This window comes from Pyxicephalus adspersus, chromosome 3 (genome assembly GCF_032062135.1).
Source record: "Pyxicephalus adspersus chromosome 3, UCB_Pads_2.0, whole genome shotgun sequence".
NCBI lineage: Eukaryota > Metazoa > Chordata > Amphibia > Anura > Pyxicephalidae > Pyxicephalus > Pyxicephalus adspersus.
The window spans coordinates 22,840,871-22,866,348 of record NC_092860.1 but is presented as its reverse complement, the minus strand read 5'-3'; the positions used below and the strand labels follow the sequence as shown (position 1 = coordinate 22,866,348).

The 25,478-nt window shown below is 37.2% G+C and overlaps 1 protein-coding gene across 1 annotated transcript in view; it reads right to left on the bottom strand.

Moving 5' to 3' along the window:
* The window catches only part of MYO15B (myosin XVB), a 74,406-nt gene that overhangs the window by 16,427 nt on the left and 32,501 nt on the right, over nucleotides 1–25,478 (bottom strand). The window contains exons 22-43 of the mRNA XM_072403225.1: nucleotides 24,349–24,479; nucleotides 24,158–24,253; nucleotides 23,844–24,079; nucleotides 23,587–23,756; nucleotides 22,016–22,088; nucleotides 21,528–21,842; nucleotides 17,655–17,758; nucleotides 15,510–15,571; nucleotides 15,034–15,121; nucleotides 11,552–11,641; nucleotides 9,012–9,127; nucleotides 8,570–8,872; nucleotides 8,124–8,208; nucleotides 7,914–8,048; nucleotides 6,712–6,907; nucleotides 4,760–4,847; nucleotides 4,372–4,531; nucleotides 4,167–4,276; nucleotides 3,208–3,267; nucleotides 1,188–1,263; nucleotides 718–836; nucleotides 3–65 (exon numbers count right to left, since the gene is read on the bottom strand). Of these exons, the coding sequence (XP_072259326.1) occupies nucleotides 3–65; nucleotides 718–836; nucleotides 1,188–1,263; nucleotides 3,208–3,267; nucleotides 4,167–4,276; nucleotides 4,372–4,531; nucleotides 4,760–4,847; nucleotides 6,712–6,907; nucleotides 7,914–8,048; nucleotides 8,124–8,208; nucleotides 8,570–8,872; nucleotides 9,012–9,127; nucleotides 11,552–11,641; nucleotides 15,034–15,121; nucleotides 15,510–15,571; nucleotides 17,655–17,758; nucleotides 21,528–21,842; nucleotides 22,016–22,088; nucleotides 23,587–23,756; nucleotides 23,844–24,079; nucleotides 24,158–24,253; nucleotides 24,349–24,479 (2,876 nt within the window). The remainder of the gene's footprint in view (nucleotides 1–2; nucleotides 66–717; nucleotides 837–1,187; nucleotides 1,264–3,207; nucleotides 3,268–4,166; nucleotides 4,277–4,371; nucleotides 4,532–4,759; nucleotides 4,848–6,711; nucleotides 6,908–7,913; nucleotides 8,049–8,123; nucleotides 8,209–8,569; nucleotides 8,873–9,011; nucleotides 9,128–11,551; nucleotides 11,642–15,033; nucleotides 15,122–15,509; nucleotides 15,572–17,654; nucleotides 17,759–21,527; nucleotides 21,843–22,015; nucleotides 22,089–23,586; nucleotides 23,757–23,843; nucleotides 24,080–24,157; nucleotides 24,254–24,348; nucleotides 24,480–25,478) is intronic.

Below are 25,478 nucleotides of genomic sequence, written 5' to 3'. Positions count from 1 at the left end.
TCCTTTAGAAGCCGGATTCCTCGGTGAGAGACCCCCAAGAGAAGTTTTTCTACATCATCATCCAGCTAAAAGTATGCAAAAGGCACAAGGTCAGTACAAAGTAAGGTTACAATGCTAGGTGCAATGCTAAAAATAAAACAGAGCACACACTAATTATGTGGCCGATTGAGCTGCTCTATAATAGTGCAGAACATTGGACACCGCCTTTGGATTTGGGAAAGTAGAGTCTGGATCCCCACCCTATGAAATCAAGAAAAGCTTGTTGTAAAGAGCGGAGAACATGGTTTGGAACTGCAATTGGGAGGACCTGAAACTGATACAAGGATCTCGGGAAGGGCATTCATCTTCAAGGCTCCTATTCTACCAAGCCAAGAAATCAGCTTTGATTTTTAAATAGAGTACACTTTATTTGTAGTGAAATATTAATTAATAACAAATGAATCATAAATAGGAGCTATATGGTAAAATTTTAAAGGAACTGTGGGAGGAAATGAGGCCTGCAAAGTTATTCCTACCCCTAAAACTATATCTGCTTTTGAACATACTACTTCCTGACCAGGTCACTGACAGTCAGAGTTCTGTATCATTTTTTACAGTCCATTGTCTTTAAAAACATTGAAGATTTTTAGTCATAACAGCTAGGAAGAGAACAATTTTAATAGGAGATTACAACATACAGATTTATAGATTTATGAATACATGATTAGTTTTACTCACTGTGACAGGGAAGAGGCGGGAAAAGTAATTCTCCCAGTTATCTCGGGCAGCTAGGACAATACGTTTCTTGATAGTATCTTCCATGATGGAACTGGCGTCACCTCCCACTTGGTGATTATCTAGTTTACAGAAATGAAAAAAAATCAGAAAATGGACACTTACACATTTTTCAGCTGTACATACAACCACATTTAAATAATGGAAAATCATTTGACTCTCATTTATGTATATATTCTGTATATTTAATTGTTTACTTGGGGTAGCTCTAAAGAGCTTGATCATTTTCTATAATGTAGATATGCAAATTCTATAAGATCTAAATTTAATGATGTTCCTAGTATTTTTCTTTTTGGATCCCACCACTACACCGCTCTGATATTTCACAGTTTACTGTCCCATAAAGGGCAACTCTGCCTGGCTGCTCACAGAGGATATGGCAGGTAAATCTTGTAGGTTTTCTTTATACTTACTTAGAAAGTCTTTCATCTTCCGCCTCTCCTCTCTTGAAATCTTGAAACTTGTGTCTGAGAATGTGTCTCGAATTATCTGTTGTCACAGCAGTAATTAGTAATTAACAGCCACTAAGTTACAAACTATTATAGACCTCATTACCACAAAATCACAAGAGAAAATAAGATGGTAAACTCCGGAATCTGCAAACCCGGGGACACAGCTACCAAACATGAATGAATGTCCCTACTTCTCCACAGCTATGAAAACAAAGGACAGTTGTGGATTTAATTTGTGGAGCCTCACCAGATCCAGATACCATTACATAAGAGCTTTGCCGCTATAAGGGAGGTATTTATAGAGATCTTGGAGAGGCAAGTCAGAGCCAGGTTGCAACAGAGGCTTAAGACCACAAGGTTTCAGGATGGTGAGATATCTGAGAATATCTGGATCAAGTATCCTTATTTCATGAAGGGATCTAACGTCTGACATAACTACTTCTTTTGTTTAAAAAAAGTGGTTTTTATGATCACGTCTCACGGGGCCAATGTACTCTTTCTAATTCTTAATGAAGATAATCACAATCCAAAAAAGGTAATAAAGTTATTCAATGGAATTTAACTTCATCTAGCCCCCTCCCCATGTTCTCCAGAGGCCCCTTGGTGTACAACTACTTATTCAGGAGATGCTGTCTTGATTGCTTATTTTGCTGATTTGCTCCAGAAGAAGTTGGATGAAGCCATTGATAGATTATATGCAGATTTAAAATGGGATTTTCAGTGACACGTGGGGTGGCATAAATATATCAAATTTTATTGCGCACTTTCAGACAAGGTCTGCGTCACTGTATTAGATATTGGGAAAATATATATCACTGAATCACACACAGATAACAAAATCATTTGTTTTGACCCATAAGCTGTCTAGGTCTAGTAAATATCAAGAAAGTTCTTGTAAGATTTTGAGCAGATGGAATAGGTGCCCAATGGACGTCCACAAATTTGATCAGACTTACTCACCTAATTGTTGGAAATGTGGTCATGCCCAGGGATCTATGATTCATATTTGGAATCTTTGCTCTCTTTTTAGAAGAAAATCTTTGATCTATATAATAGGATCACGGATTCAGATGTATGCCCACACCCCACTATTACTTTCCTACACATCCTACCTGGTCCCCTCACATATATTAAGATCATATATTAGGATCTACTGCGCCATTTCATTACAGCTGGACAAAGAGTCATTGCCAGACACTGGGGCACTATCCCATGCCCTTCCATGCCAGAGTGGGTTTGTGAGATTAATGACATTGAGTCCATTGAATCGCAGATTGCATGGGAAGACAGTACACATAACACAAGATCTTCCTGGGACATTTGGGAACTTTCCAAAAATAACCAGAGATCCAACCCTTTCTGAAATAGAGCTTTATAGACTACCTCAGTAGAGGTGTGATAAAATGATTGGGAATAGATATACAGATATAATATAATGGAATGGTGAAATCTATATTATTGTAATACTTGTGTATTCATTTATTTAGTGCAGATCTGTGATCAAATCTGTCTCTTCAGTGTAACTTTGAACTTTGTGAACAATATTCCTTCTGTCTAATAACATTTTATACAAATTTCCTTTGTGAGGATGAATATTAGATTGATACTGTTCTTTGTTTATACTGGTCATTTATATTATTGTATTGCTATATTATAGCTGAATATGCTCTAGTTACGGTGACATGTTACCCATACCCTTCCCCTCCCTTGTTTTCTTCTGTTCCTCTCCCAATGTTATTTTGAAAACTTTCATTGATTATATATAAAGTGGGATTTTCAGTGTCTGGGTCAGAGATTTGATGCCATCAAAAACAAATGGGATGAAACTGTGTGCAAATTTTCTCAAAATTCTGCTCATCTTTTTACTCCTGATACTCCTTGGTCAGTATGAGTAATCTCCTAAAAATTCAGCTCCCTAATAAAACCATCTGTGTCCTGTGAGGATGAGATAGATCAGAATTAGATCTATTGTATTGTTTACCTGTTCACACAGCAGGTTCAAATAGTATGGCTGAGAGAATTTTTCTCTTGGATAGAAGATCTGCAAAGAATACAATTTACATTTTATTACATAAATATAGACATCAGTTGTAAATGATTCTCTTTATATTTCTAAAAAAACATTTTTAACTCAAATAACTAACCACTGGCTGCTCAGGCACAATTACATTTCAACTTTTTCTCTTTTTTTATCTTTTCTTTATACTATAAAAGATAAGTTTGAGTAAGGTTGAGTAAATAGATAACAAAGTAAAACCTGGAACTTGCATGCAACCTTAAAAAACAGTAGTACCTGAAATTTTTTATAGATAATGCTTTAAATCCCTTTTACAGTTCATCAGTTTAGAGCTGACAATAAATAATGACCCCAATATTATTCCTCACAGTTTTGTCATGCACAGTGCATGCTTTTTGGAAAAATATACGAATATGAACTATTTTGCATAAAATTGTAAAGGACTCTATATTTGTTTCTTTAATTATTATGTATAATTAGATTTTCCAATACAAAAACAACAAAGAAAAACAGCAATGATATACAAACGTTTGCTAACAGAGAAAAAAAAAACCTACATACAGGCACTTAAAAAAATCCTAATATGTAATATTTTTCAATGTATGGGTTTTAATAAACATTTAATACTATCATTTTTTATCAAAATCATATAAATCAATAAAATTATTAAATCTAATATTTTATAATTTTATGTGTGAACAGTTTATAAACTCTGTATGGCATTTATTGTTGCCTGTATTGCTGTATTACTTCCAATATATGGACATGGACAGCAATAAAAGGCTTACAGAGGTTTTTTCCCCTTTCTCCCTTCATTATTTGCTCTTATTTCGATTATGTTTATTTGCAAAAACGTTCTCTAGGGTTTTATTGAAACTGATGAACTTGTCAGATGACATAAAAGTTTAGCTATACCGACTTACTTCCTTTCGTACATAAATCCTCCAGTTCACATCACTGTAGGAGAAGTAGACACTGGCAGTATGTTTGATGAGAGCTGACTTCGTGGTGTGGTCACCTTCAAGAGTTCTTCCTGAATGCAAAAGAAATTCAGTTTTTAAATTAAAACAGAAAAACGGAGTTTACAGGATCGTTAGAGACTCGGAAAACAATGCTTTTTCTTTTTACCTGCACCCTTTGGAGCCTGAACCGCTGGGGCAGGTGGTATTAAACCAGATGAAAAGAGCCCTAGAAGTGGCTTTTGCTTCTCTCGAATAGAATTTGATGTCTCACTTTTCTTTTCTGTGGAAGGAGGAAGTGGAGGGGGTAGTGGTGGCTTTGAAGTGTCCTTAAAAAAAAAGAAGTATTTTTACTTTATTTTTTTGCATTGCTGTTATAAATGCTGTTAGGACCCTAAAAATTATGCTTAATAGACCCAGTGACCTAAATAAAAGTGTTGATAAATGCTGTTCCTGTAAAGAAGAAACATAAGTGCACTTTTATAATGAACGAGAATACTCGTACATGTTCTTTATCCTGCCATATTAAATAATCTAGTAATTTTTATTGACCTTACCCCATTTGATGGAGGACCAGCATTACGGAGTCTCTCCAGCGCCTCCTCTTTAGGGTCTTTCTTCTTTATAAAGGTCTGGGCTGTTCTTCTACAGTAGTGAAAAAAGGAATGATCAAACCATAAAGCCACCAATTCCAAGAGAAAACAGATATGAATGACTGTATCAAACTGTTGATCTCTACCACCTGTTTCTTAAACCTTCCCTATTTCCTGCACTGGTTTTGATTAACAGTCCTGTAGTCTACAAGTCTTTTTTTTGCAATCAATATCTGTTGAGTCGTTTCCTAATCCTGAGGTCTTTTTTTATTAATATTGTATTTACAGTATTCTCTCCAGATGTGAATATCATCAATTTTGTTTCTTTTCCTATGCATTGATGGATGAGCTATTTAGCATTAGTAGTATCTAGCCCAGGTCTAACCTTTCTACCCTATTCCCTGCCGTTTTGTTAAGCTGCTGGATACTTCCATGTATAGAGGAGAATTTGATTGTCTCCATTTCCTAATATGAGTGAACTCTGGTGCTTTAGCATCTATCCATCACTATCACATCAGGGTGGAGCGACAGTCCCCAGCCATGTATACCCTCAAACTGCATCAACAAAGACAGGGGTATCAAACTATGGCCCCCAACGTCCTTTATTTTGGCCCCCCAAAGGAATCCTAAATATGAACTGCAGCTGACCCACCTCTGCATTGAAATAGCGCCGCTACTATGATTCCCAGCATCACTCACCTCTATAGACCAGCGGGCTGTCTGCCTATGCATAGCCCCGCATTGGACTGTTTTATAGATGCAAATAATGTTGGGAATTTTAGTAGTGGCACTATTTCAATGAAGAGGGAGTTCCAGCCATGGGCCACTCATAAGATTTACCCCCCGCATTGGTCACGTCTGGCATTTCCAGCACTCACCCTCAGCTGTACTTGTTCCTTGTTACTCCAAGGCATGGACTTGAATGGTTGGATTTTCATAGAAGTATATTGTTATTAATATTGTTAGCCTGTGCAAAAAGGTTTCCATTGAAATTTAACAAGGCTACAAATAGAGAAAGAGGCATAAGATTTTTTATAAAATTAAATAAAATTTAAAAAAAATTCTTATGCCTTTTTCTCTATTATAGGCATGTTCCAGATTGAATGTTAAGCAAAACCTCTTTGGTTCTATAAGAAAAGGTTTTATATCTAATAAGAAGGAAAAATGTCCTCAATTTTTTCAATAAATTTTAGGGTTGGCCCGCGACTTTGTCTAAGTTTTTAAATTTGGCCCTGTGTATTTGAATTTGACACCCCTGCTCTAAGACAACAAAGGTTCTGTTGCTATGTGTGAACATGCTTTTAGGACAGGGGAGCAGAATGATAATTTAATTCACCACTATTCCTTCATTGCCCAGTCACAGGCCATGATGGTACTTAGGCTAAATACATAGGTCAGATGATTCTCGCCTCGGATTGTGTACAGCGGTCGTCCAGCATCAGTCATGGATCCTTCCTGGCGAATCCATGGACGACAGAGGATGAAAGACTGCATAAAAGTGAAGAGAGGAGGGAGCAATGCCATTCACTCGTCCCCTCTCCCCTCTCTATAGAACAGAACAGCGCTATATGCACAGTGCTCATTCTTTCAGTGCTTTGTCCCTGGAAACAATTATGAAAGATCCTTTCCAACAACAATAATCGAACGTGTGTTTGTAGCCCTAGACCCAGAGCCAGTACACATGAGCAAATTTTATGCTTATAAATGTAAAAAAAAAACTATTGTATTTGAGGAGAATTTGAATTTGAAGAGACTGAACAGCCAACTATTTGTAAGAGACCCTAAATATTAATGACACAATCACATATTCTTTTACACATAAAAGATCTGACGTATATATAATGAGCAGTCTGCTCAGTGATCAACTTAAACTGATCCTCTCTGGGATTTTTTACTGTCCATATCTGGAGTGTTACCTGACTGGTTCATAGGGTTTAGGTTCTTGTTGGGGACGGCTTTGATACATCTTGATGATCTCTCTTATTTCTCGGCTGGGTTGTGGTTTAGGTGCCGATTTTACTGCAGCAACCTTCTTAGTGTCTTTTACTGGAATATCAGCTGGTTTAGGTGGAGGAGGGGGTACGATAAGCGGTGCCTTTGGAGATGGTGTTTCTAGGAAAACATAAAATATATGTTTTTTATTTCAAGCAGATCAAACAGACTGTACCTGTTAGAGGAGTGAAGTTTGAAGGTCTAAGTGCACTCTATAGCGGTAACCCTAGGCCACTTTCCTGGGTGGCCTGTTCAGAAATCAGACCCTGCTAACAACATTTAAATAATTTACATTTGAATCCCTTTACTAGGCTGTGATAATAATTGATTGAAGGACCCCCCTTGTTTTTCTCTTAATTTTTATTTTAATACCCACTATAGCAAGGATATTGCATATTGGTAACTGTATGTGGTTAAAACCTGCAATGACAGTATTTATTAAAAGAATTCCATTTTCTGTTACATATGTGTATTATTTTTCTTCACATTTATATGTGGATCAAGCTGTCAAGCAATAATGACAGTTACAGGACAAAGCATATATCATGAGAGGAGTGTTTACAACAGCTTTAATTTGGTAATTCTGAAAAATAATTCTTGCTACTTCAAAATTGTTAGCTGTAATTTGTCTTTAGTTCACTTGCTTAAAATCCTTTCCAAATGCTGGAATACACAAAAATAGATCTGCTGCCAATTTTGCACTTGGCTGTCCCGATTGACTGAATGCCTTGCACACTCATCTGTTCTTTCAACCAATTTTCTCAAAAAGAAAAGTGATAGCAATATCAGTCAGATGTTCCTAGATCATTTAAAACAGGTGGCACAATGTGTGTATTCGCAACTGATATTAACCAACCTGTTCAACCTACCTACGACCTTATTAAGTTTTTTGGAAATAGATTTTACTTCCAATTCACATTGGATCAGGTTGTTGCTACTGTGTGATTTTACTGCAGGAGGATGTATTGCTGTTTTTTAAAGGAAGTGGGAAAAATAGATCTACTGGAAAGATAAAGAGTTAATAAAACTGAACTACAGGGGAACACTGTAAATGCTTATGACAGACTGCAGCATTTATTTGCCAAAGATCCATGTAAATTAAATGGTTTTCTTAGTGGTGACTTACCTGGCTGTGGTTCTGGTTCCGGTGGCTCTGGAGGTTCCTCATCACTGTCGCTGTCACTCTGTGGCTGTGCTGCAGGAACTGGTAGCAAAATTTTAGAAGGAGGTCTCACTGATTTCACTCGGATGCCTTCAGCAGCTGTAATATAAATGTTTTTTTGGTGCAAATTTCTAAAAAATATGCTGAATTTAAATCCTTTTGTTTCTTACTTACCCATCTTTTGGAAAAACTCTCTCTTCTGCTGGAATGTTTTTCTCTGATATGAATACTCAACGTCATCCACTTCATCCCAGTATACCTTAGAGACATATACTATTAAACCACAATACTGTCCACAATTCATAGGAATGTATGAATATTCTTCAGGGTCTAACACAGAAAAGTCACACTAAATGGCAGTGATCATCTGAATCTTTTTATTGACCTACATTGTGAACAAATAGAGCTGGAGCTTTTTATTGAAGGTGGATGATATTGTCTTGTCAAGCAGCAGTGAGTTTATTAATGCACTGTATGTCACATAGATAAAAGTAAAAGGGGACAGGGCTGCAAGGGTCATGCCAGACTGGAATTGCCAGAAATTGCCAAGTGAGAAAGCCTATTTTCAGGATTTTCTTGTCTTTTAAAACACTGTTAACTCTAAATTATCCACAACTTACCTCCTTGGGCATTTCTGGCTTCTTTTTCTCTGTAGTTTGGAGTGGAGCTGGCGTAGGTTCTGGTGAAGAAGATGTGGGTGCAGCAGCGGACACAGGAGGTGGAGCAGGTGGAGGTGATGTAGGAGCTGCAGAAGTAGGTGCTTGCTTTGATCGTTGAGGAGAAACTGATGCTGGTTTAGGAGTAATTTTAGGAGGAGGTTTTGAAGTCGGAGGGGGAGAGCGGTCTCTGTTTCGCTGTGCAGGATCTTGACGGGCTTGCTGCTGCTGAGACAACATTGTGGCCTGAAGTGTCATTTGTTGTGCCTAGAAAAACAAAACAAGTAAAATAAAGTAAATTAATTAAGTATATTATAAAAGATATACCTAAAAATTAAAAATGTTTTCTCAAATCAGTAAAAGTGCAAAGGCATGAACAACATCAAAACAACAAGAAAATATATACCAAAAGCAAGGCCTGCTGCTGAATAAATGCTTGTTGTGCAGCTATTTGAGTAGGGTCGATGGCAGGCATCACTGGTTGAGCCATCATTGGAGGCATCATTGCTTGAGGCATCATACCTATAAGCAATTGGAGAACAGTTATTTAAAATAGAAAGGAAAATCTACAGCTTAGATACTGATTCATTATGTCTACAAAGGTAAATCTGCTTAATGCCATATTCTATTTAGCAGATAGTCTTAGGCATGTTCAGTATAATAACAGCATCAATAATTTAGGAGAGGTTAAATACATGAAATTTTTTTATGGGAAGAATGTTACTGAGCCTAACAAAACAGGGACAGGACTAAAAATATTGCATAGCAAAATAGGCAAAGTCTACATGTACTGCCTGTCTGAACTACAGAGATGTTACAATATAACTGTGATTTGTCATCTTAAAAGCTTTGGATTGATGGGATATGTTCAGCAAGGCTTTGCAAGGAATATATTGACAAATAACGGTAAGCAGTGGCAATTTATTATTCTTTATTAACAACCTTTATGAATAATTCTCCAATATTTTATACAACACTGTATAATAAAAAAGGGTTAAACACGACAAGCCTGCATACTTGACAAGTGCAAACAGTGACAGTAGACAAGTTTGAAAATGTGAATTTTAGGGGGCTTTTTAAAAATGTGTTGAAGGAAGGAGTACGCCTAATAAAACAAGAATGAAAGTTATTAAATATTTGGGACAGCACTAGAGAAGCCTTGGAGCCATAAATAGGAAGAGGTTACAAGTGAGGAAGTCATTAGTCGGTTCTTGGAGTAAAAAGGGTGGCTAGAGGTGTATTTGTGTATCAGATAGGAAATGTAGGTAGGACAAGAGCTGTGGAGGGATTTAGAAGCACAAGGAAAGTATCTTAAATTTGATTCTTAGGTTAGATGGAGGCCAGTGTAGAGATTTGCAGAGAGGCATTAGGTGAGGAGAAGTAGGAATGATATAGATGTCTAGATGCAGCATTCATGATACATTGTAGAGGCTATAGTTTGGTTATTGGAATGCCAGAGAAAAGGATTTTGGTGCAGTCCAGTCAAGAGATGAGAGGAGAGTGTACCAGGAGTTTGGTGGTTCTCGGGGGACATTAAGGCGTGTATTTAGGATATATTCCACACGTGTAAATGTCAGGACCTACAGATGTTCTGGATGTAGGGCGTGAAGGAGATCAAAGTTGGCAAAAAGACAACATGTCTGTGGGTGGGCTGAATAACAAAAGTAAGAAAGTAGATGGGTAAGGAGTTCTGTTTTATCCAGATTGAGTTCCAGAATCCTATGAGCTAGGAACATTTTTATCTAAACTAGCAAATTACCCTGGGTAATCTGCATTTTTGCTTCAGTTTCAACAATACTTTCTGAAGATTGCCCAGCAATAACTTCAGAACACATCAACGCCCCTTACTTGCTGACATGATCAGTAGAAACAGGGAACTGTTTTTAGTATTTAAAGAAAGCCTCCCTTTATTAAGCATTTTAGACCAAACTCTAGCACAGTTCACTTTGAAAAGGAAAGTTCCCCATAAAGTATAAATGGAACTTCAGTTGAAACTGAGAAGGTAAGATGTTACCATAGCAAATATAGGCCCAGTCTTTAGGTAACAGCATAAGGAAGGCTTGGATTAGTCACCTGGGATGTAGAAAATCAGCTACCTGTTAGGAAGGTTACAACAGGATTTACAAAGGATGAAGTTTTCTTACCACATACAGGAAAGGGGTGTCTGGTTTTGTGGAGCGTTTATATGCGTCCTTGAAAGCAAGTAGAATCTGTGATTATTATTGTCAGGATAAATGGAAATTTCCCACTGTGTCAATGGATTTGCCACACCATTATTACCTCTAAGCACAGACTCCTGTTTAAAATAGCTGTTATGGATACTGGGCTGGCTGGATTGTGTGGGAATCAGATCCTGACTGTGTGGGAATAAGCTTCTAATTGCTAAGCAAACAAGAAGATATTTTTCCCTCATTTACAACTTTTTATAACCTAACCATGCATAAGTGTTGCCATCTGGACCAACTACTGTGAAATGGGAGGAGTGTTTTGTACACAGATGGCACAATTTGAGACAAGGCAGGTAGGATAACTACATGGGCAGTATGTAGCTGGGAGATTGGGAGGTTTTTTTGTTGTGAGCCAGACTGTAGTTCAGGTTCAAGCTTTTCAAAGCTTTGACAGTGTTTGCACATTTATGTTGCACAATATCCGTGCAACTGCTTATCAAACCCAGAATGTGTTGGGAAAATAGATACCAAACATTCCAAGCCAAAATGAGTAAGAATTACAGGTTTTTAAGACTGATGCCTGCCTACTTTTATATATAATAGGAATAAATACATTGCATTTATTATTGCAGTAAATAGTATATCTAGTCACAATTGTATCACTAGTTATTTTGCTACCTGTGTTACAGCTATTATATTGTTTACAGTATCCATTTAGCACAACCTAGATTTTAATTACTAGTTTTTGCATTTACATGCATTTTCATTTTATGTTTACCTGGCACTGTTGGCATCATTCCCATTGTAGGCATCATACCATTCATTGCTGGCATAGAATACGCAGGCATTGAGCCAAGCCCGTTGTAACCTGAACACAAGATGGAAATTATTTTATAATAATATAAACAGAATTCCTCAAAATATCAACCTTGAGACAACAGCTTAAAGAAGATCTAGAATTAAAAGGCAATTTTAAAACTAAAATACTGTTTTTACCTTTTTATCATACATCTTTTTATTTCAGTGCTGTTGATGTTCTTCAGCATTTTAATTACTTCCTGCCTAAAATGCCAATTATGTTTTAAAAATAAAATATCATCTCTGGTTAATAAAAAAGTTTCTGTCTGCAATATTCAGTTTGTAACTGTTGCCAGATTTCAGCTGCCCCTCTTCAGTTATCGTTCTCAGCTTCCAGGTTTCTGTAGTCTTTTTGGTTGAATGACACCTAGAATTATTAAAGCTGTCCAAGAATAGAGAAAATAGACAACCATTGGGGAAAGTGATCCAGCAGACCTGAAATGAATGTAGTCCAGGACTGAAAACATTTTCCAACTCTTAGCAAATGATTTTTAAGAAATATTTTTCAGGTTTGCTAAGGCCCTCAGGTTCTACCATGGTAGTCTATCTTCTTCAGTCTTGAAGAGCTCCCCTAGTGTCACTGAACCTGTACTGTGAGTACATCATTGGCCCAACCCCAGAGGAGGTCTGATACCATAACACAATGATACCCATATGCAATGGTGCAGACATTAGTACTGACCTCATCACTTTAACACCTCATTATATGAGATTTTAGTGACTGGGAATTAAATCTAAATTGTTGCAGCTTTTTTGTGTGGTCATTAGCTTTATTTTGCAGAAAATTTATTTTATTAGGGCTACAGATTAATTTGCATACAGTGCGTTTATTTGGGCTACCTATACACGTTAAATAAAAGACGCTGGAAAACAAACAATTGCAGAATATTTTGAATGATATTTTTGAAATACAACACTATTATGCACATGCTCTGATTATACAAGATAATTGTTTGGTAATGTACAGAAAAACATGTGATCATTGAAAGGTTGAGGAAATGGCATTGAGGAAATGAGGGATATGAGTAAGACAAAAAGACAAATGTGCTTATGAACGCAGAGGTAGAAGAAGAAAGACAGAGAACAGTGCTGGAAAGGGATGCAGAAGGACAGTGCTGGAAAGGAATGAAGAAGAAGAAGTACAGTGCTGGAAAGTGATGCAGAAGAAAAAGGACATTGCTGGAAAGAGACGGAGGAGAAGAAGGACACAGCGGAGACAGAGAACAGCGCTGGTAAAGGAGGCAGAAGAAGGAGGACAGAGAACATCGCTGGAATGAAAAAATAGTACACAACAGATAATTTACTAATATGTCTAAGTAGAGAAATATATAAACAAGGTATACTATATATGGTATCTGTAAAAAATAAAATAGTCAAACAAACTAGGACAGGCCTGCTATATGTTTTATGTGTTTATAATAAATACTATGATATTCTTATTTCATATACACACATTATATAGAAATATAGGAAGAGAAGAGGAGAAAGAAACAGACAGACACAGGGAGATACAAATTACTTATATATATATAAATATATATTGTGTACTGGTGTGTCAACACAAATGTGCAGTACTGTGCACAAACAGTAACGCCTGTAAACATGCTAGATAGCAACCGATCATAGCACAAATGGATCCATCAACGAATATTGAACAATTGGTCATGTATTTTTAATTTCCAACAACTTTTATCTAACATGTGTACGTAGCCTTAGAACCCATGGTTGCAGCAATGCAACCAGGTGGCTGATACAATTGTGGAGTTTCCCCTAATTTGAAACTTTTGCGAGATTCTTACATATTTAAACAAAACTGATCAAACACACTAGTCCAGTATCAAATCCATACTGTCAAAATCAAATCCATTTTAAACTTCAGTAAACTATCCATTTGATAAAAGATCTTAGAAGGTTGGCATTCAGGTACATACAATGCTACCATCTGCCAAAAACTATATGACTTATTTTGCTTTAGTGAGGAATCAGCGTGTGAGTTTAGATATTTTTTGATTTAATAGGAATCTGGCTACTTCCTTTAAGTGTAATTTCCTGTGTTGGCTGACCCCGCTCCTACCCATTTTCCACGTATGTAGACAGAATGAGCCTAGCAACTATTAAGATTTCAGGGCAAGATCTCCAATTTGGTATTTGTGTACACACAAAGTAATTACAGTGCTAGTTGGAGCATTCCTCCATTAAACACAAAAACTAAAACAAAGCACGAGCTGATTGTTAAATGTGCAGAGTAGAAGAAGTGAAACTCTGCCCTGTTATCAGCAAATTGAAAGAATGTTCAGTGACCCCCAAACAAGAACAAATGATGCCAGGGGATCCTACACAGTGCCATTTGGGGAGCATTTTACATTTGATGAGGCACCCAGCAGGAGCCCTAGGCATCTTCAGTATAATAATAGCATCAATATTAAAGAGAGGTTAAATACATGAAATAATTTGATGTGAAAAGTGTTACTGAGCCTAACAAAACAGGGACAGGGCCTGACTTTTCAAGTGTTGACTTTTGTTTTTTTGCTACCATTTATGTTCCTATTGAGAAAATTTCAGCTCACATTCTTTTCTGGTGATCAAGAAGTAGGGAAACAAACCCAACAGGTCCACAGATAGCAATAAAAACCAGACAGATGATTAAACCCTTCACACTGCGTGATCTTTGTTAGAGAGATTACACTAATAATAAAAAAAAAGGTAAGTCAGTGTATAAAAGGGTGTGTAAGTATGTGCACGTAACTGCATTTTATAATGACTGTTACTTTATATAATAAACATGTTGGCTCAGCTGGATATAACAACTGTAATGGAGTTTTTATAGCAGAGAGTTGATATTACAAGGTTATTCCAGCATTGTGCAGCCTGACATATGTCACAATGTTCTTTCTGCCTAACCTTCCAGAGAGAATTATCAAATGAATAATTGCAGGTGTCATGACAGGACACATGACTTTGTTCTCCTTCTGCCTTTTTGTTTTCTTCCATTTATTTCAATACTTCTCTTCTTGATTCCCAAAGCAATAAAATTGCAGAGCACATTTGTAAAGCACACCCTTGTGCAGGCCAGACTGCTGTGTAATAACTGGGGCTCTTAGTGATTGTATATTAGTAATTCTATATAATCTGCTCTGCTCTGACAAGTTTTTTTGGTTGTTCATTTTTTTGAAAAGAAAATATGATGATCTACCATTAAAAACAGACAGCATTAGACCCAAAGAGGTTGAGCCTATTTTTTAAGCCAATTCCCATCTACATCTATGTCTCTTATGAAGCCATCACTAACATGCACAAAAAATAATCAGTATATACAATGGCTTATTTCCTAGTCAGCATTCTCTCTGTAATGTCACACAAATCTGATCATAGACATAACAGACTGTTAACTTCTGAACAAACCTTGTGGGGTAAAAGCATTTTGTCTTGTAGGCCCAATGCCTCCACCTCCTTTCATGCGCCAGTTAAGGTTCTCAGTCCGGTCTAAATCCTGCAAAAGATAATAAAGCTGAAGTTTAATTTAGGAAGAGTTACACTGTTTAATTGTCCTTTTTTGAGACAGAAAGCAATGGGTAAATCAAAATGAAAGAACCCTTACCCAGAACAAGAGGTTAATTGAGGACAATTGTTCTGGTGACATCTATCTAGGGAATTTTCCTCTCTTTGTAGAGGTTTTCCCTCACAACCTGTTGTATCTTCAGAATAGAAATGAAGTCGAATATACTCAATATGACACAGATACAATAAAATAATGTCATAGAGGTTTTTAAGCCATCCTGCATTATCCTAAACTAAAAAGTTAGATATAAATATATATATATATATATATATATATATATATATATATATATATATATAGTGATGAAAATAGTACTTACAGTTGGTGATGATAGTACCGGATTAAAAAGTTGGTCTACATAATTCTCCATTCTCTGGGGCCCTGTAAGCAGAGAAACTATGAGACATTTTTGTTTTTAGAGTGGTAGCAAAACAGTGCTTCAATTGCAGCTTGTGCATTTATTATTGTAACATCTAATGTTTTCAATCATTTGTTAATGAACATGTAAAAAAAATCAGCTCCATGTAAATTTGGGGCTCTTACAGCTTTGCAATTCTTGGCTGAGAAAGTAACAAACACTCAATCACTATCTTTATATTTAAATAGGATTCAAGGTCAAGCAAACGTGATGGGAGCAGCAGAACAAATAAACCATTATAACCACCTCATGTGTATTAATATTATTATTAATATTAGCTAATATTTATATAGCACAAATAAATTATGCAGAACTTTACAATGTCCATTGTCATGTCTCTGTCTCTCAAAGGGGATCACAATTTAATGTCCCTACCATAGTCATATGTCTTTCATACAGTCTAAGACCATTTTTGAAGGAAACCCAATTAACATAACTGCATGTTTATAAAAACAACCAGAGGCCAGGGGTAGCTTGCGTTAAATTTTTAAAATTCTGGTCATTGTCCAAAGTTGAGGAACACAGATGCACTAAATTAAAGGGATAGTCTTTTAAGGATAGTTAAGTTCACATTTTTGACAGTGAGCACAACTGGTTCACAGGAAGCTAGAAAGGGGCCATTAAATTGGAACAAACATACCAAACACAGTTTAAAGCTTTAACACCCCCTTCACATATAAAATGTAATTGATTCTGCCAGTTTTCTGATTTGCTGATTTTTGTGAATTTGCGAAGTTGCTGATTTTTGTGGATGACAGATAGCACTGCAATCCAACTATGTTGCCAACTTCTCCTTTCTGTGCTTTCCATGCCTCCCACAAAAGGTAAGAGCTTCCTCCCATGAGGTATGAGCACTAGGAGTGTCTGCCCATTACCCAGAAGTAAACAACACAGATAAATATCTGTGATGGATTACATGTTACAGCAACAAAAAGGAAATCAAGGCATTGAGCATTTTTTCAGTAAAACGACTATTGGATGTGTGTAAGTTTTTAGATGCTCCCTCTATTTTAAAGCCCACTTCAGACCTGGTTCTATCTAATATTTACCCCTTTCTTCCTATTGAAACAACCCGGCACTACTCAGAAATAATATTACAAAACCAAGGGAGTAGTCAATTGCTTTCACAATAAGGTTGGTGTAAAGAGGTGACTGAGAACTCTTACCTTGGGGGCCAAAAATTGCAATTATTGGTGGACATGTAATAAAATGTGGATGTTTCTAAAGGACAAGACTTACTGCAACCTACCTTTTCACATCTTCCAGCATCAGCTTCTTGTGCATCATAGGCATTTAGTTACAAGAAACACTAACTGCAGTCAGCACAAAAAGACTTCCAATTAAAGTACTTTTATAATCCACACTAAGAGCCACCATCTTAAAACATTGTAATAATATTGGCTGGAAGGTGAAAATGCTCCTCTGTGACCCACCCAAGTCCTCCTCGTGTTTATTTTAGGAATGTATAATGGAGTGCAGTTATGTGGAAACCTATAGTCCTTTTAAAGTTTTCTTGTACATATACATATAATAAAAAAACATAATTGAATTACCAAGTGCTATTGTTTTCTGTTTGGAATTTAAATATTATGTGGGCACTGCAAGTGTTTTTGGAAACATGCACATGCCGGGTGTAAATGTTAATTTGTTTTTATGTTTTTCTAAATTGTTCATTTTTTTATGTTTAATATATATATATATATATATATGTCTGTTCATTATATAAGTAAGCAGTACTATCAGCTTAATAGTGCTGTACAGCAATTGGGCTTTGCGGATTCACTCAGCATATTGAGCTGCTCAACCGATGACTTTTTAAACAATCTTTCAGCAGATATGTTGCATTGTTTGCCACAATGGTAGCCACTAGCGCACGATAAACACACACATATATATATATATATATAAAATATCATTGAACCACAGTTGGATAGAGCAATAGGCATGTACAAATAAAAGAGCGACATGACAACACTTAGATTACTTTACTGTTCCCTTTAAAATGACCTTCCTCTTTACACATGGGCACAAGAGTTAGAAACATACCTCCATTAATGTTTAATGAATACATTTCATCTACACCCGGCTCCATTACTGCAGCTGGAAGAGAAGGGGCCAACATAGGCGGAGCTGGGGGGATGAAATCAGGTCTGTAAATAAAAAGAAATATATATGTATATACTCCATGGTACAACAGTCAATATTGTCAATTGGGTTGCTTAAAGATCTTTGACAATTGTGGAACAACCCATTCCTTGGAAGGTAGGAAATTGATTATTTGGAATTGGCATGTCTCTATTTACTATTGATGGCAATAGTACTAATTTAATAATGACAAACTTTGAGCAAAAGCAGAATTGACAATCACCAGGTGCAAACGTGAAAGGTATGGAGACAATTAAGTGGGGGCCAATAGTGGTGATGTTTAAATAAGTCCATGGAAGCTTTTGTGTTGGATGTGAGCAGATGAGTTGGACCTCAAAAAAGATGTAAACTCTAAACATGTCTTACGTAGGTAAGAAGTAGGAATGGCAATCAGGAGTATAAGAAGTTGATGAAGTTAATGACTGTCATTTTTATTACATTGCAACTACTGAACGAGGAAAGTTTCTGTAAATCAGCAGCCAAACTAATTCACAAATGCAGATAGCCTTTAGATATTCATCAGAAAGACGGAGTTTCAAAGATTGTTTGCTTGAAATAATGATAATAATGTTCAGGTTTGTCAAAAATAATTTTATAGTTTGCCAAAGACTGAAAGTTATGAAACTCTTACACATAACTGAGTAGGGAGACTAATGGTTGGTTAAGAAAAAACAATAGTTCATCTCCAAATACAGCTACCTTGTGTTTAGTATGTGCCATTGTGATTCCACTAATATTAGCATTAGATTTGATCATGTAAAGGAAGGTAATAAAGTCAAAACAAAAGAGAGAGGGGGAGAGGGGGCATCCTTGATGAGTACCATTCATATTTGGGAATGATCCCGAGAAGATTTGTTTACTTTAACAATCGGGGTGGGCTTAGAATACAGAGCCCCCATCATACTGGATTGGAAGCTTACATGTTCCAGGGTGTACCAAAGAAATCCCTAAGCCTTTGAGTCAAATACCTACTCTGCATAAGTGCACAGTATCAAGGTTGGGATAGCGCCAGACTGGACATCATGAACCAAGTTATTTGCACTTATCCTACTTATCATAGTATTATCTTGGAGCTTCATGCATGGTCATAACCCTACTTGATCTAAATGTAAAAGCTTTGCTAGAAAAAAACCTTGAGGTTAAAATTTTTGTGAATAATTTCAAATCACAATTCAAAAAAAAAAAAAACTTGGTAGTTGGTACATTGTATGTGGTCTTTTCCTTCCTTTGGAATAAGCGGAAGGTGTACTTGTCATGGGTGTATGTTGGGATGTCATGGTCTTCAGCGATGGATTTATAGGTCTTCAGAAAATATGGAGTGAGCACAGGTAGAAATAATTTATAACAAGGTAGGCTGAAGCCACCTGGGCCAGGAGCTTTACCTGTCTTAGAAGTAGAGAGGGCTATGTTCTACTCATCTGATGTTAAAGCTGCTTCCAAATATTGGACTGCCTCTAAAGAGAGAGTGTGCGGACCAGTTGTCCAAAGAAACAATTGAATTCTAGTGAGTTTATCATAGTCATATAGTTTCAGTAAACATCATTTGTAGATAGCATTTGGGGGCCCAGATTATAGAGTTGGTGGTAGAAAGGTTTAAAGGCTTTTGTAATGTCTTCCTGCAAATAGAGAAGCAAGAAGTTTGGGGTTTATCTCCTAAATTCAAAGAATGTGTGTCAATATTTTTGTAAGGTTGCTTTAGCCTTCTAAAAAACAAGGGTGTTCAAGGTCTCCTGTTCAGGGGCCATATCTAAAGAGAGGCACGTAGCCGTAAGAATTAGGAGCAGGGCCACATGACCGGGTGCTAGGCATAGCCCAGAGCTTTTAAGGGGTTAAGAAAAAGATAGTGTTGCTAGAGGGGGCTGGGCTAGTATACAGCGTGGGGTAGGAGGAGATTAGGAATGGGAGATGTTAAAAGGGCTGGATGATAGTGAGAGGCCCTCTTTTGGAAAGAAAAAGTTTCCCACCCACCCTCCCTCTTATGTTTAGGTAGAGTTGAGAGTTGGGTTCGTTTTAGCGGTTGGGGTCTTGGAAGGCAGGGATTCAGTGTATTGGAAAAGTGGTGGATTTTGGCAGGGGGGATCCCCTTTGGTGGGGTCTCCCCCTTTATGGTGAACGGATGAATATGGCTCCTGAAGGCAGTGCTAGGCAGCTAGGGGCCAAGGTGGAGATGTTGGAAGAGTTCAATTCTTGTTGGGTGGGATTTTGCCTTCTGAGACCTGCAGCTTGGTTGTTTGGGTGTATAATTGGGAGTTTGATAACATTATGGATACTGTTGTAATGGTTATGTATTATTAAAAGGGGAATTAAGTTGTTGGTTCATTAGGCTATATTCAATGTAATATGTTAACGTTATATAATCCCGTTTTAATAATAATTATATTAATAAGGGAGTGTTGTGTTAATTTATGTTAATGTATGCTTATCAATGTGTTAAATGTAATTTTATTTGGCATTTATTTTATTTGGATATTTGTTTGTTAATTATTTGGAAAATTAACTTTATTTAATGGTGTTTTAAATAAACGGCTGCTTGCCAGCCAATTTAAAATCCAAGATTTTGTGTTGGGGTATTTAATGGGGGGAGTGGCTGGTAAGCAGGGGGAGGTTTGGAAGTAGGCGGTAGTTATGACAATGGTGTTTATAAAGGATGGGCTAGAAGGTCCGAGCTACCCTGGTCATGCACATTGCAGCCCTAGAAAGCTTGTGAGTGGCCTCCAGTTATGATGTTTGGCACAGAAGAAACCTATTTGTTTTTGCCTATTCTTCTTTATTTTGGAACTGTGTTTTAATCACAATTCCCCAATTAAAGCATCATGAGACTCCCACACCACAAAGAGATTTAAATTCAGAGTTGTGTTGGTGGAGAAATAGTCATTCAGTTAATGACTATGGTCAGAGAGCACCTCAGGTACCTGCAAAAGATTTTTGTTATGTTCCCAATTTGTTGATCAGTGAGGGTGTTTAAATTACAATGCACTGTAAATTAGGGCATAGTCAGAGAAGTTTTTATATCCAATGTTGTAAGAGGTCACCAAGCCCAACCCAACCCAAAAACAGAAAATAGTCAATGTGAGTGTAAGTCCTGTGAACCTAAAATAAATATGTGCAGTCTAATGTATTCGCATGCTGGATGCAGCAGAGGTACATAAGGAACTCAAAGAGGAGTTTCTTAAATGCTTTTAGAGAGATGAGAGGCCCCTCTAGAAACATCAAGAAGTGGGTCCAATGCTAGGTTTCATGATACCAAGTTTAAACTTAAAACTATGGCCACCCAATAAAATTTGAACAAAACAGTAGTTTTTTTAATTTTGAACAATAAAAAGGTTAAATACCCGTATCTGCCAATAAAAACTGATCACTTTAAAGTTCAAATTCAGACTTATATCAACAGTAATTACAGTGGGTACTTTTTGTTAAAGAACAATAAATGTATTTTTAAATGCAACTAGCATTGCTATCCATCACTGGCATCTATATGAAACCGTATGAAAAGTGTATGTAAAGATAGATGCAATATACTTTTACTAGAAATGTAAATGTATTTATTTAATTTTTTTTATGTACACCACCTAAATAGAGAGTATTTTTATATATCATAATTTCCAATACTAGACTTTAAAATGTTCAATTATTTTAAAAAGTATAATTTTCAAAACTTCAATGAATTTAAACAAATCTAAAAAGCTCTCAGGAACTATCATATGTAATCATTACCAGTAGACAGAAAATGATGTCAGCAAGGAAATGTTTGTACTAGAATGCAACATTACTTACATTAGAAGAGATGAAGGCATTGGTGGAGGGACAGGTGGAGCTCTTGGTGCTTGAAGTGGTGGAGGATCAGGAGGAAGTCCAGGTGCTTGAAAAGAGGGGTGTCCTGGTGGAAGCAGTGGGGCAAAGTCTGGCGGGGGTTCGGGGATGCCGCCATTATCTCCAAAAGGGTATTCAGATGTTGCAAAAGGCTGAGAGGGAGCACCATCTTCTACCTCAGCAATTGCATCCAATAAAAAGTCATCTCCAGTGAGATCAAACCACTGATTACCATCTAGAATGGAGACAGACCAACCTCGAAGATTGTCTCCTGCACCTCTTAAGAAAAAACAAAAAAGATAGAAGGTAAAGGTAAATAACTTAAAATAATAAAACAAAGTAAAGGATTTGCATCAAATATCTAAGTTTGATATCTCAGACAGATACATATTTTCATCTATAAGGCATAGAAGGCATAGGACAGCATCAACATCCATATATAATAAAATTACTTGAACTGCAGAAGCCAGCTTGCTAGTTGTTCTCCAGTTGTCCACGAATCCACTTCCATAGAGACTTTTTCTTCTGTGATATTAAACATGGAAAACACAGTTTAAATAAAGCAATGTCCTCTAGCACTCTTAATGCTCTCAACCTAACAGCAGGTCACCCTAGGTTATAAATGACTGTGACTTTGACAGGTGCGTTTTTTGCCCATATGGTTAAAGCAGCCATAGCGGGGGACACTTACGAACACTAACTGTTTTTATTTATGCTTTTATTCATCACAGGCATCCTCTACAGCAGGAGTCCCCAACCCCCGGTCCGGGCCATCTGACAGTGGGGTCAGGAAAAGAAGCCTGCTTGAGGTGGGGCGCACCGGCCAGAACTGTGGACCATGTTTCCCGTACAGATCGCAGGCTCAAGGTGGTGGGCAGGTTGTGGCTCAGACCTGCGATTTGGAGAGTGGGTGGGTTCTGGCATCATGACGTCAATTTGGGGGGAAGTTTCTTCCCGTTTGAGTGACACATGGCTCCCCCCGCAGTCCGTCTATTTAGTGGTCCGTGAGCTCCAAAAGGTTGGAGACCACTGCTCTACAGCACTTTACAGAGTACAGAGAAGTAGACCTCTTCTGAGAGATTATGTAGGATGCCATTTATGAACTCATTGTAAAGAATGCTAACTGCCGCACAACAAAAAGATTAGCTTTACATGCAGGCAATGAGCAGAACAGCCCTTTATTTTGGGTCAGGGATTCAGAAGGAATTAAAGGTAGAGAGCATCAAAACACCAAAATAGACAAGCAGTGTTGTTTTAGAACCAGGTAAGTATTGACAGTTTACCTAAATCTACCAATGTAGGTCTCCTTTTATTTTCCCTCAAGAGAGCTTATATTCCAATGTCCTACTAATATTCCCTACTACAGGCATTGGTAAATGTCTGTAACATTGTGTACGGTCAATTTTGTTTTGGGAGAAAAATCAATAAACCTACCAGTGTGTTTTTGATATGAGGGAGGAACCAGGAGTGCGCCCAGAGAAAACCCACACAAAAAGTGGCAATACCTAGGAACTAGATATTGTACCAAGAAAGGTATGACTTCAAGGTGAGCAGAAAATGTAAGAAGCTTGGAAGAGGTCCATATTTTAGAGAACCTGCGAGACATTAAAAATAAGCCATTCCTCTAGACCAGTGATTGCCAACCTTTCTGACCTACAGACCACCAAATTCACTGAACTCGGACGACGCATGTGCATGGAGTTGTGTGTCACTCAAAGGGGAAGAAAATTCCCCCACAGCTCTGCGCTACTGTCCCTCAGGATGTTTAGCAAGCAGGTCTGAGCCTGCGATGGGAGAGTGTGTGGGTTGTGTCCATACAGGGGAGCCCACCAGTTGCTCACAGACCACCAGTTGGCGACCGCTGTTCTAGACTCCACCTTGAATTTTGTTTCCTCTCATTCTAGGGTAAATGATGATACTATAGGGTATGCAAAATACATTACATGTAATAGAGTCAAATAGTTACCCTATAAGTGTTTATAAGAACCTAAAAAGCAAGTACATAGGGAACTTGCAGGCTTACCATTAAAAGTAAACACATCCATGACCATCGCCCCTTTTCTTTCATTGGCAGTCCATTCCAGCAACGTAGGGGCATGTGAGCGAAACACACCGATGTTGTTCTCCTTGGCACGAAGCATTTTGCTCTGACATATGGCTTTGTAACCTTCAAAGCCCTGATCAGACACATACCTGCACCAGAGATATAACAATATATTAAATATTATAAATGGAACATAACCAGAACAATTGTTGTACATTGGATGTTCAAATACATACTTCAGCAGTGGCTTCTCTAGTGTAGGTGAAGGGATGATACAGCTAAGCAGTCCAGAAAGAAGTAGCCATGCCCTCTGGTTTTGTTCTTCATTGCTATTCTGGACTGTCAGACTTGCTGCTTGACAAAGAAGCTCATCTTTAAGTGATGGCTGCCTCAGGATGCGTTCCACAATGTAGTTACCTATAATCCTTTGCTGCCAGGGGGGCATTGTGGTGTTCCCCATGAACCGCAAGGCCTATCACAACCACAGAGCAATTTAAGTAAATTATCACATATAAAGTACAAGAAGTTAAGTCATTTACTAGTCTCTTACCAGTTTGTACAGTTCCAGAGCAACTTCATGATCATTTTGGGATAAACGAGTTAGGGGATCCTGCAGAGGCTGACCCAAGGGTGGAAGGGTAGGATCCTGGGTGGGCATATATTAGAAACATAGGAAATTACTACCAAACCGTTATTTAAAAATGGTGATGATAAACAATCATGTTATATAAGGAAACATACCCTAAAATAGGAGCGAAAAAATATGGATAATGGATAGTTGTTTATATCAGGAGGAAGCAAAAGGCCAGTTTGTGCCTTGACTTGTGGTGGAGGAACCTCTGTGATCCCTACGCCCTGGGCATGTAATTTTACTGTGGGAAAAAAAGGTATGAGAAAATACAATTACAAGTACAAAGAATTAACATTTTTCCCTTCATGTACATGGCCAGCTTCATGCTTTGCAGTCCTATACAATGACTACGGGTATTTACTGGGGTATTTTATAAAGTGACGAATCTGATATTCAGCAACATTTTGTGGTAGAGAATCTTGCAGGAGAATATGCTTGTAATAGCATGTGATTGATTTTCAACCAAGCACAAAATGTCAGATTCATTGATCTATAAATGTGTGATTAGATTAATTAAAAACAACTCCCTGTGGGTTAATATGTTTTTTTAAAACAGCTGTGAACCTAGAAGTTGATATAACTGAAAAAAAAAAATTTTAAAAGACACGGTCACAAGAATTTTAAGTGCTAAAAAAATCAAGTATTTTATGATTGCCTAAAACATTTCTGTAAATTATTATTATTTACTTGCAACATGCCTTTGAACTTGCTGCTAGGGGATAAATGAAGGAGAATAATATAGTGTGTCACTTGAGTCTGTTGAAGGTATTACCATCACATCCAAGATGGCTGTGGCAAGCAGTAGCTTTAGGGTTTTGGAATGTCAACAGAGTGGAGGTTTAGAATTAAACTACATTTATCAAATATGTTAAAAGTGCATATAATCTAATATTGAATTTTGTTGTTATAAATGGTCTGGGGGTAGGTTCTCTTAGAGGGTAAATACATTGGGTGTTGACAAATATTGGTCTGGCAACAGGGACTCTGAAGTAAAATAGCTATTGAAACAAAAAATATATGTTCACTAGAAATAAACTCTACTTTGCCTTTAAGCTGTTGAATAATACTAATGTCATAGGTGGAAATATTTATGAAAGGATCTACTGTTCCCACAATACAAGATTGGCATTATGTAAGAACTACTTTTCTTAGGCTACGTACACACGTGCAATAATTGCCATTGGAAAGGATTTCCCACGATCCTTTCCAATGACTAACAACTGCACGATGCATGAATGAG